Below are 12614 nucleotides of genomic sequence, written 5' to 3'. Positions count from 1 at the left end.
ATAGCATAGCAGCGAGTACACATTGTTATTATTGTTTTTATTGCTGTGGTGCCGATGTCTCTTTGTTTGTTATCTTCGCTCAGCACATTTGACAAATGTTTTCGGTTGCCTCAGTTCATTTCTCATCGCCGTTTCACATTGCTCGCGTAAACAAAAAAGAAACTCTGTTCATCACACAATAGCTCGTGTACAATAAATTAGTTTACTCATGGTTTAGGACAGGAGAGGCAAGTGGAAAAAATATATAAAAATCATATTTTTTTTTGTTATTCGCAAATTGTCGTCGCCGTTGTTGGTTTCCAATTCCATAGCTCTGCAAAAAACGAAAGAAAAAACACAATTTATCGTCGTGGACTTTGTTTATAAATGGCACAACATTCCTCTGGATACAAAATATATATGTAAAAATGAAATACTTGTTATTGTTGTTACCTTTTGTGCGATAAAATAACAACAACTCTCATATGATTGGGATGGTTGGTGGGTCGGTAATGTTGTTATGTTACGGTTTTTATTGATATCCAGGGTGAAGAGTGCCCTACCAAGTGCCGTTTTCTGTAAAATTTTAATGAAATTAATTTAACAATAACAACAAATGGGTTAGTGTTTTGTTCTGGTTGTTGTCCAGTGGCTACGCTACGTCTTAACAATAACAACAAAGGTGAATGAGAGTCAAGAACACAGAGAAAAAATGGGTTTTGTTTTAATTCGTTTTTTCTTTGCGTAATGTTATATCCAATGGTGGTGATTCATGACTCGGGCTAACCATGTGCCGCCGTACGTCTGTCTGTTTGTGCCTTCGTGTCGTGTGTATGAGAATGTCCATATTTTCTGATTGTTTTTTTTTTTATCAATGACAGGCCTTTGAAAACAAAAAAAAAATCGAATAAGAAAAATATTTATAATACACTCAGAAAAAAAAAATTGACAAAAAAATTAAACCCAAAAAAATTTGACAAAATCAAATATTTTATGCAGTAAAAACAAAACAAAAAAAGTTTAACTTAAAAATATCGAATAAGACTAATATCTATATTACACTCAGAAAAACAGTCAGCTGAACAAAAAAAATATATATAAAATATATTCCACTAAATAATATATTTTACACAGTGATAGCAATAATAAAGAAATCTTCCAAAATTGAGAAAAAATTAAAAAATAAGAAAAAATTTACTTGCGATATTTCAATTAAATGGAACAAATTAAGACTTTTTTCTGAGTGTAATCATCAAAGAGATCTTGAAAATTTTGCCGTTACTTTCATATCAACAGCAGGCAATCTGTTTGTTTCGTGCGTTCTTGAATTCTTTAAATTTTTATGATACACTCAGAGAAAAATGACCTAAAATCGGCCATGTCGAGTTTGGTATTTTATTCATAGATCATTTTAGAAAGAAAAAATCCGCCAGGCAATCGATTGAATGGGCCCCTTCAGCTTTGATTTTGTGTGTTACGCTGAAAAATGCAACACTGCAAACAAAGTTAAATAATTTTCAAGACTGTGCCTCTGTCTGTAGGATCCCGCACTCGACCTCAAGTATTGTCTCAAGTATGCGATCGCAATTCTTTTCCATTCCTTTCTCAATCCTTTCTGCCGTCGCCTTAAGGCTCATAGCCGCAGTGGCTGTCTCATACTTAATCTGTATTGTCAATAGGACCGATATCTACAATAGTCCCCAGTGCCCTTCTGGTCTTTCTTCGCTATGGCCCGGCACCTAAACGATGCGGATGGTGCCATTCTCAGAGAAAGCTTAAATCTCTTCTATCTTACACTCTAAGACTTACCTTTCTAGTTAATATTGCCCATATGGCCAGTTTATTGTCCGTAAAAATGTTCGCACTCGACGTCCTCCCGTTAACAAAACTCAAACTCAAGCATTTCGTGACCGTCCGGATCTTCGTCTGCAGGTCCGTGTTATAGTTAGGCAGTCGAAAACATGGAGGCCACCGTAGCGCAGAGGTTAGCATGTCCGCCTATGACACTGAACCCCAGGGTTCGAATCCTGGCGAGATCATCAGAAAAAAAATTGTCAGCGGTGGTTTTCCCCACCAAATGCTGGCAACATCTGTGAGGTACTATGACATGTAAAACTTCTCTCCAAAGAGGTGTCGCACTGCGGCACGCCGTTCGGACTCGGCTATAAAAAGGAGGCCCCTTTTCATTTAGCTTAAACTTGAATAGGACTGCACTCATTGATATGTGAGAAGTTAGCCACTGTTCCTTTGTGGAATTTTCATGGGTAAAATTTGCATTTGCAGTCGAAACAGATGTAGACCCCCAGGCCCACTCTGATCCATCCATATCTCCTATAGTTCCATCAACCCAAGACTGTGCCACGCCTTTGACATCAAGTGTTGTCTGAGGAATCCGATAGGAAACCTCTTTCATTCCTTGCAGGTTTCCTGTCTTCGCCTCGATTATACCGCAATGGTATGAACTGTTCCTATCCTCTATCCATTCTTCCATCGCCTTTATCCTCATAGCCGCAGTGGCTGCCTCACACTTTATCTGTATGTCAATAGGACGGATATCTGAATAGTCTCCAGTGCCCTGGTGCGCTCCTCATTCTCCCTCGCAGCCCACCAAACTGCTGTGGCATAAGTAAATATTGCTCTAATCACGCTGATGTATAGCCATTGGACTAACCACGGATTCAGGACCCATTTCCAGCCTATGGTCTCCAGTGCCCTAGTGAGTGTGGTCCTCACTGTTCCGCCAATGCCAAGACAACATGTTCTCTGAACCTGTTGAATTATTCTTACGTAACATCTTTTCCCCACTCTATGAGCTTTCTTGGTACGCTCCTTAATGGAATATTTCCGATTCAGTTTCCTGCCCAAGATCACTCCTAAGTATTTGACCTTGTCAGGTTTCGAAATCGTTCTATTGAGGAAACGTGGTGCGTCAAATTGGCCCACCTTCGTCTCTCCTCTGGGTTAACATTGATACCCCTAGGTCCAGCGTATGCCATCTCCAATACCCTTTCGTCATTTTTATAAGATTGTTCGGATCCTTACCCCTTAGAACTATTATAACATCGTCTGCGACTACGCAGGCGGGTTCAAATCCCTCCTCAGTCAGCATCCGTAATAGTTTATTTATGGTGGTCACCCATAGGAGTGACAATAAACTGTCCCCTGTGGAGTGCCTTGTACCACTTCCTTCCTTATATTTATGTCATGGGACCCACAATTTATCCAAATGTTCCTTAGCATGTGATTTATTCAGTCTCTAAGGACCCGGTCCACCCAGTACAAGTCTAAGGATTGAATTAGTGTGTCGGTCCGCACATTGTTAAAAGTCCTCTCGATGTCAATGCACACCTCCAACGTGTACGTCTTGACATCGAAGGTTTCTTCAATTTAATGCACAACCTCGTGCAGGGCCAGGTCTCCACCAACTTTCCTTTGGCATAGGCATGCTGTTTTTATTTGAGCAGTTCGCTGGATGTCCTACTCTTTATCATGGTATCGACAACGCGTTCCATGGCTTTGAGTAGAAGGGGCTTGGAAAATGTTTTAGAGATGCTCCATATTCCAGCACTATTTTTCACCTAACCGTCCACCTATATAAGATCACAAAGCCACCAAAACTTTCTGTGCTTGAAGATTTCTTCCCAGGACATGAACTCCTCCTGAAAGACTGTATGATTGTCAGGAGTCTCAAAAATATACCGACATGGAGAAAATTGGAAAATGGAAAGTATACTGTAATGAATCTATCTTGGAACCCTTCGGAAAGATTATGGTCTAAGGTTCTCCAATATACTCGTAGAAGCGTAGATCTGGGCAATAAATAACTTAAAATGATTGTAGATCCATAAAAAGAAGCTTTGTTATAGTCCTGGTAAAGCCCTTTCTTACGTTTTCGTTGGACTTCATTACAGAGATAATCTACCATTCACCAAACAATTTGAACTCTCCACACTGAGACAAGTGTTTGGCCGAAAGTAATTAATATATCCAGCCATTGCCAGGCCGAGAGTTCTGGTAAATTAAGCAGCTAAGATAGATTTTCACCTTCAGTCCGTCTTTGCAGTGATCATCCCATATCTTACGTTCGGTAGTTTGTCTCATATATGCTAGGTCGAGACCTTTCTTGCGTTTGCTGTAAGTCCTGCTGTCCTTGCTGTAAGTCCTGAGTTTTGAGGAGACGTTTCTCGCCTGTAAGCCCTTACATTACCGTTTCAAAATCTATCTTGAAGCCATCCGTTAAGATCAAGATCTCATGGTCTAGTATCACAGAGATCAATCTTCATTATTCGGCATGTGTTTTCTATGGATATTATCTGCAACCTGGGTAATAAATACAATAACTTAAAATGATTGTAAATCCTTAAATAGCAGCTTATTCATAATTTCACTCTCCACTTACATTTTGACTTCAAAAGGTAGAAGATTTCCTCGTAGTAGTAGTCCTTTAATCCATAGCAATTAATCTATTCACCCTTTTCCAGCTGCTGCCAGGTCGAGAGTTCTGGTAATTCAGGCAGCTAAGAATAGATTTTCACCTTAAGCCCGTCTTCGCAATGGTTATCCCATACCTAACGTTCAGTAGTCCGTCTTAAGCATATATGCGAGATTGGCTATGTGTTTCCTCGCCTTGGTCGATCCCTTTCATGCGATTTCTGCTAGCAAATGAAGTATGCGAACGACTTCCAGTAATAATTTGTACAAATTTGCACAAATTTTTGAGTACACGAATACACTTAAGGCCTAAAAAGGGTGATTTTTTTGAGGTTAGGATTTTCATGCATTAGTATTTGACAGATCACGTGGGATTTCAGACATGGTGTCAAAGAGAAAGATGCTCAGTATGCTTTGACATTTCATCATGAATAGACTTACTAACGAGCAACGCTTGCAAATCATTGAATTTTATTACCAAAATCAGTGTTCGGTTCGAAATGTGTTCAAATTTTGACAAATTTTGTTCAGCGATGAGGCTCATTTCTGGTTGAATGGCTACGTAAATAAGCAAAATTGCCGCATTTGGAGTGAAGAGCAACCAGAAGCCGTTCAAGAACTGCCCATGCATCCCGAAAAATGCACTGTTTGGTGTGGTTTGTACGCTGGTGGAATCATTGGACCGTATTTTTTCAAAGATGCTGTTGGACGCAACGTTACGGTGAATGAACACATTTCGAACCGAACACTGATTTTGGTAATAAAATTCAATGATTTGCAAGCGTTGCTCGTTAGTAAGTCTATTCATGATGAAATGTCAAAGCATACTGACCATCTTTCTCTTTGACACCATGTCTGAAATCCCACGTGATCTGTCAAATACTAATGCATGAAAATCCTAACCTCAAAAAAATCACCCTTTACTACTTCTAAATTTCCCATGAACATTCAATTAAGGAACAGGGGATACTTCTCTCATATCAATGAGTGCAATGAGTCCGTTTAATTTTTAAGCTCAAAAAAGGAGTCTCCTTTTTACAGCAGAGTCCGAACGACGTGCCGCATAGCGACACCATTTGGTAGATGTAGCGACACCTTGCAAATGTAGCCAGCGTTAATAAGGGGAAACCAACTCTGAAAATTTTTCTGATGTTCACTTCGGTATTTGAACCCAGGCGTTCGGCGTCATAGGCGTTACCCTGTTCAATCCAAAATGAAATTATGGGCCTACCAGTCCTCCTTCAGCACACTTGGTTTCCTCAGCCTAAGCAAAACCTCGGCAGCTCTTTTCCAAATTTAGATCTCAAACGGCTGTTAATTCAGCATCAAATTTAATCCAACCTACTCTGCAGATTCCAATGCACGCGTCTATGAATCTTCTGCAACTTTCAACTATAAGTCTACCTCTAGCTTTTAACCATTCTTTGGCCCTATGTGTCATACGGGTCTCGATAAGTTTCGATTTTTTACCGAGCATCCTCCCACACGAGAAAAATATGGACAGTGTCTTTCACCATCTATCTTAAGACTTTCTTTTGCCTTTTGCAGTTTTGAGTCGAGAATTATGAGGGCTAAACCTGTTCTTGTCTGTTTCCACAACTGCCGTGTGGTTAAAATTTAGAGATGAGGGTCAAAATCTCAATATCTACTCTGAACGAGTTAAGAGCACTAGTTTCTTCCTCCTGGGGTTAGTCCTCAAATAATCCCTCATTTACAACAGGTCGGTAAACTCCTCAGGAACTCTTACATGGCACTACTTATCGTAATGGGCACCAGCTTATTCTACCTGGAGTTAGTCCTCAAATAATTCCTCACTAGGACTAGGTAGGCAAACTTCTCAGAATCTTACCGTGGCACTACTTATCGTTGGACTAGCAGCCCTATCCCACAAAACTTGCATTTAAAGTATGCATGTTAGACTTGGCGTTTATCTTTAAATGCAATTAAATAACATGTAACTTAAAATGCTTGTAGATCCTTAATAAGAAGTAAAATCTCGAAATAAGACATGGTAATTCAATTTATTAACACAAAATGCTTATGATGATGTTTCAGTCAGAATGACTGTGATGATGTTTCTCAACATCTTTTTGAGCTCCAATTATAACTTTTTGACTATGTACCCAGTAAGATCGTACTATTTATAAAGTCTGCTGAGAAGATCTTTTATACAACCCTTATCGGAATTTCTCCATATTTATCATCCGTCTATCAACCTATCAGCTATAATATGAAGTTCAGATGACTTATAAGGCCTTCAGACCTAAGATGGTTTTGTTAACGATTCGTTTTTCCTTTATAATGCTGTGAAAACGACTCGTTTTTATACCCACTACAGGTGTTCTTCAAAACGATATAAAACGAGTCATTGCTCAAATAGCATTGGTCTGTTGTAAACATTTTTCTTTGAGTGTATTTCATAACAAGTATTTTCATTTCATTATCCGTTATCGTTGAAACAAACAGCTGTCACAATTTGAAAAATAACAAGCCAAAAACAAAAATGGTCATAGAAATGTGAAGTGTTTCGTTTAACCAGAATCCTTTTAAATCGCCAACAACAAAAACAGTCATACCGATAAACAAACAACAAAAACGAAACATATGTTCGTAAAAAATTCTTTGCCATCGTCATCAACTTCGCCGCCACTACAAGCACCAACATCGTCCAAGTTGTTTAGGCCAACAACAACTACAACAAAGACAAAGGCAACAGTGGCGCCACCGTCACCATTCTCTGACTACTCCATGTTACGAAGAGCAACTTCGTCATCAGATGCCTCCATGACCAGCATGAAAATGGTGAAAGCATTTTTCAGGTAAATATAAATACACAGATAAAGAAAAATTGAAAATTAAACTTGAATGAAGTTTTAAATGGTCTGTTTGCCGCAGACAAAAAGCACAATGCTAAGCAACACACTCTAATGGGCAAAAATAAAAAACCAACAAGAAAGCTGTAGACTGTAAAAAAAACAACAACAAGAAAGTAGCAGGCATTTATCAAACTAGGACTTGAATATGTTCCAAAAAATTGCTTTAAAAATAGGGAACCCTCTTCTTTGTTAGAGCCTTGAAGTTTTTGTCTTCATGCTTAGAGACGAGTTAAGGAAATCTTTTGTTTTGGCATGACCCACACTTCAGAATCCCCTTTCTGTCATTCGTATATTCTTTATGAGTTGCCATATCTTGGTAAATGAGAGTTCTCAAGTATATGGAAAGTATTGTGGGGGAAAGATAGCTAAAGAATGATCGAAGTCCGGGAACATATCGGAATCACTTTTAAATGTCGTCGAACGACATTGCTGAACAAATAACTTAAAATGATTGTAAATCCTTAAAAATATATTAAAAAAAAAAACAAATTTATTTGGAACACATAAAGAGGCTGAAGTTCTTAGAGTAATTTCAAGTAGGTCAAAGAAACTGAGATAAGACCATATCCATCGTATGCCTAGTATTCTATTTGGATTTAACTAAATCCAAAAACAAATCCTGTCCGTTTACACTGCGTTTTCGGGGATTTGAGTGACATACACAAGCGTACATGCGTATGCATGATTGTGCACATCACACTCACACACTCGATTACTCAGCAAAGAAATCGAGTTTATTTTGTATAAAAATAAATTCTGCAAAAATTTAATTTATTTTTGTATGGTAAAACCTGAAAAAAAATTTCAGGATTTAGCACTTAAGTATCGAAAAGGACATTTATAAATTTCTGATTTGTTCTTCTTCTCTAGAGAGATTACGGGCATTCATGGCAGGTTCTGCATACATTCTTCAGATATCTCCGCTTTGCTATCTATAACAATTTTATATCTCCGTAGTGTTTATAGCTCTATTCTGTGGTTTACATAAGACATAATCTTGTCTAGCTCATAATGGTCTGAATCCCATATATCCTTCCTACTCGCATAACCCACCTTGAAGTGGCTAGAATGACTATGAAAAATCAAAATGCTTATTAAAGAACTTAACATGGTTGTAGATCCATAAAAGGGACACAATTAAGCATAGTTTACCTGAACAAGGCCACCGTAGCGCAGAGGTTAGCATGTCCGCCTATGACGCTGATCGCCTGGGTTCGAATTCTGACTTGTACATCAAAAAAATTTTCAACGGTGGTTATCCGCTCCTAATGCTGGATACATTTGTGAGGTATTTTGCCATGTAAATACTTCTCCCCGAAAGTGGTGTCGCTCTGCGGCACGCTGTTTGGACTCGGCTATAAAAAGGAGGTCCCCTATCATTGAGCTTAAAATTTAATCGAACAGCATTCATTGATTCGTGAGAAGTTTGTCCCAGTTTCTTAATGGAATGTTCATGGGCAAATTTGCATTTACCTGAACAAATCTTCTTTTTATTTTAAGTATAAGTTGTGAAAATGAATTAAGTATCCAACGATGGTCGTTGGCTCTAGCGGTATGCAGGGCTCGGTCTCTACCGGCTTAAAAACCACCTTGTCTCTTGGGATATGTACGCCCCCTTGGCACCGCTCTCGCATTACTTTCTGGTGGATTCCCTATGGCACTCACACCATACGTCTCTTTCACCATATAGCAGTCGCTTTGTCTTTTCTTTGCTATTCTTTGACCTGAGCATCACTTCGACAAAAGTTGTCACAGCGCTCCAACTATCCCCTTTGCTGCACATCTGCGTTGTTAGGTTTTTCATTCTTATTTCACTGATCTGCTCCTCTTGTCGTGCCAGCGTCAACAGCGGAAGACCGTGTGATCTGCTTCGTCCACCAACTTTAAGTCAACTTATTCGTAGATGCAGTATGGTGAGCTGCATATTCCCATTCTGTGTAGGTACTTGCGGAAGTATCCGTGCTCAAATATTCCCTGCTTCAGATAGAAGTTTAAGTCAACTTTCATTCTACATATCGATTGTTTATATCGGGGGCGAGCCCAAAGGTCCATCTGCCTCGCTTGCCATTATTCCATCTTGACTGCCAAATGCTCAGCGTGTCTTGTCATATATCTTTCAATATGGACTCCTGTTGGGTATTCACTCTGGCGTAATATATTTTCATTTGCTCTAGGCCTTGTAGGTCTATTGGCACTATGCCGGCAATGAAGAGAATTGCGGGTTCTGACACTGTTCGGTAAGATGATGTAACTCTTAGACCGGCCGTGCTCTGTACCGAAAGCAGCGCTTTCCAGACGCAGGGCTACGTCTGGTTTGTAGGGATTTACACCAAATCCCGCTTCCATACAGAATAATACTATTGCAGACCTCCATCACTAGCTTGCGCCTGCCTGGGGTAGAGCCGTAATTGGGCCGTTATCTTCACCGCTTTTGTTGCCGCGTAATTTGGTGTCGAGATATTTAACATGCCTTCTGGTGGGTAAGACGACGTCCCGGCACCGGATTGCCGTGAGAACCACACAATCTAGAACTTTGAGGTCCGATCTGTTCGGTGTTCATCGCTGTCACGAGAAGCCGGATAGTGAAATGCTCCACACGGAGTAGCTGCAGCGGCAGTCGCGGACAATCAGCGGTATCGAGCGCAGAGTCTCAGTGAGAGGTCGGGTGGCACCGGCTTTTGAATAAATGCAAAGTGCCTATGATGCTCTATACGACAAGGCGGGATATTGGCGCCTTAAATAACCAATGGTCATCATGTACCCGCGGCGATCGGTCGTTTACCGGAACGAGCTTGCTCTCCTATGAGAGCTTGACGAAGATCGCCAAGCTGTTGTAGATGAGCAAGTTCGTTCCGGTCCAAAGGACCGATCGCCGCGAGAACAGGGTGGCTATTCGTTATTTAAAGGCGCCAATAACTCACCTTGCCATATCGAGCCTCGTAGGCACTCAGTATTTGTGCAAGAGCCGGTGCCACCCGGCCTCTCACTGAGACTCTCCGCTGCAGTTACAGCTACTCCGGATGAAGCATTCCACTATCCACAACCTGTGGACAGTAGCTCGCAGCTAAGTTTCTCGCGACAGCAATGAGCACCACACAGGTCGGACCTCTTGTGTCTGGGATGTCTGAAGGTTCTCAGCGTCAGTGAAAACTAAAGCATTGTTGACATTTTTCTATTGCTTTCACCAGGATTTGAACCCAGAAGTTCAACGTCATAGATGGAATAATCAATGCGCAACGATGAGGCCTATCACTCAGTTTTTATATGATATTAATAACATTCTCCTATATTTCTCGATCTAAATCCTATTGTACTGGGGACTATTATTTACCCAAAACTTTGTTTGCTGCGGGATTCAAACTCAAGCGTTCAGCATCTAAGGCGCATGACCTATGCACGTTGGTAATCCGTTACCACTCTGAGTGCATATAATATTTATATCCGATATCTACATCCTTTGATTTCTATACCAGGTCTTTAGAGCTGGTGTCTCACATTTGCCCAATACTTTGCCATTTTATCATTTCAGTGGCAACACTGAACAACACTATTGGTCTGAACTCTACTATACTCGCTTGTGGATAGGAGTTAGAACGGCGACCAATTTCTTAATTTCTTTTGACCATTTGTTATGTTCTCACATTTCATTGTTGTTTCTTTGCTTGCCTAAATGTCTTACTCTCCCGCTCTCACTCTTTTGCTCCCTCGCCAAGTTATAGGCGGTATGAGAATGTTAGCAATGGTTGCCGTTCTGATGTTATTTTCGTAAATGACGTAAGCGTCAAAACGGCTTTTCATACAGAAATCAACACAGAGAAAAATAATAAACCCATAGAGACTAACAAATATCAAAATGTCAAAAGACCTGTGAGAGGCGCGTAGCCTCAGCAAACTGCAACAGCAACAGAAATGAAACGAAACAAAACAAAACGCCAAACAAGTACCACCACTTTGGGCTCCCAATTTGGGAAACAATAACAAACCAAGAAAATTAATAAAAAAAAAATACAACAACACAACACTGAAAGAGAGCAGATAATAGAGAGAAGAAAACTCGAAATAAAACACAGATAGATGAAGCGGCCTAGATGGGGAGTAAAGAGGTCATAGCAAATAATAAACAAACAAAAGATACAAGAGCTGACTGCCAGCCTGCCTGCCTTGTTGTAAATGTGTTTGCCATGTTTATGAACCAAAAGTGAGCGCTTTATGTAGCTGCTGCTGTACGAACGTATGTAAATATAAATACAAAACAAATTATCTCTAAGTACATGCATGTATGTATGTTTGTGTGTATGGAAGGCATCAGCTTATATGTATCTAGTGTGAAAAAATTAAAGTGGAGCACTAAAGGCCAACAGATCGTGCACAGATTTTTGGGCCAATGACCTAAGAACGAGTACCGTTCTTTTAATTTTAATTACTTTGCTGTTGTTTTTTTAGTTGATTGAGTTCAAACACATAGTCGTGGCAATGTTTAGAACTTTCCCAGGTTAATGGGACAGTTGAAGGAGATGTTGAGGTTTGTTTGATGAAAATACCGTGGATAGCTGGATGCGTGCGCAAGGCAGTGTTAACGGTTGGAGCGCCAAGTATGTATGTCCTTAGCATATCTGTCGATTTCAAAAGCGTGTTCCTGGATACTTGTAAAGGATTTTGTGAGTGGGTGGAGCGTCAAGTGTTTCTTTGCCATAATTGTCGATTTCAAAGACGCGTTCACCAGCTTAAGCGAACTATTTTATCAGGCACTTTCTCTCAGTATCGGGTCGGTTTTCGAGAGCAAAAAAGTACTGTGGATTCTTAGAAATGTGTGCGAGACGGTGTAATCGGCTCAAGAGTTGAATATGTCCTTGCCATATCGTCGATTTTAAAGCCACGATCGATTGCCATTTTAGGGAGTAGTGTACTCACGATGTTAGACGAAATAAGTTGTGCGGGTCTTTATCCCCAGACTAGTTTGGCTTCCGAGAGGAAAGAAGTACTTTATACCTGGATACATGTGCAGAATGGTTTGAGCGGTTTTTTTCGATTGGCCCAAAAGAACTCCTCAAAAAGGGTTTTATCCTTTTTTTCAAAGCATAATTTGCAGGGTTCTCGATTAGGAAGATTGTGACCAGAGGAACTACGCAATGAGTTCCTCTGGCCACAACTACGCAATGAGTTCCTCTGGCCACAACTACGCAATGAGTTCCTCTGGTCACATAAGGAGAGGTGGTACTTTTCAGCAGGAGGAGAAAGCGTGGTGTTTACAGGGCAACTGTCATGGGTTGTGTAGAGCTGCCGCTCTCTTTGGTGGTCAAGTACTTGGGCGTGACTCTTGATCAGAAA

The 12614-nt window shown here is 40.3% G+C and overlaps 1 protein-coding gene across 3 annotated transcripts in view; it reads left to right on the top strand.

Moving 5' to 3' along the window:
• Positions 1–244: 244 nt before the first annotated feature.
• The window catches only part of LOC106081078 (uncharacterized), a 131467-nt gene continuing 119097 nt past the window's right edge, over positions 245–12614 (top strand). The window contains exons 1-2 of one of the 3 annotated variants that reach the window (XM_059364309.1): positions 245–599; positions 6877–7229. In XM_059364309.1, the coding sequence (XP_059220292.1) occupies positions 7015–7229 (215 nt within the window). In that variant the 5' untranslated portion in view covers positions 245–599; positions 6877–7014. Of the gene's footprint in view, positions 662–6876; positions 7230–12614 lie in introns of those variants that run through there. The other 2 variants (XM_059364308.1, XM_013242794.2) reach the window with 2 other exon arrangements.

This window comes from Stomoxys calcitrans, chromosome 3, assembly GCF_963082655.1.
Source record: "Stomoxys calcitrans chromosome 3, idStoCalc2.1, whole genome shotgun sequence".
In the NCBI taxonomy this organism is placed as follows: Eukaryota; Metazoa; Arthropoda; class Insecta; order Diptera; family Muscidae; genus Stomoxys; species Stomoxys calcitrans.
The sequence above is the reverse complement of the archived record's forward strand: the minus strand, read 5'-3'. Positions and strand labels throughout refer to the sequence as shown.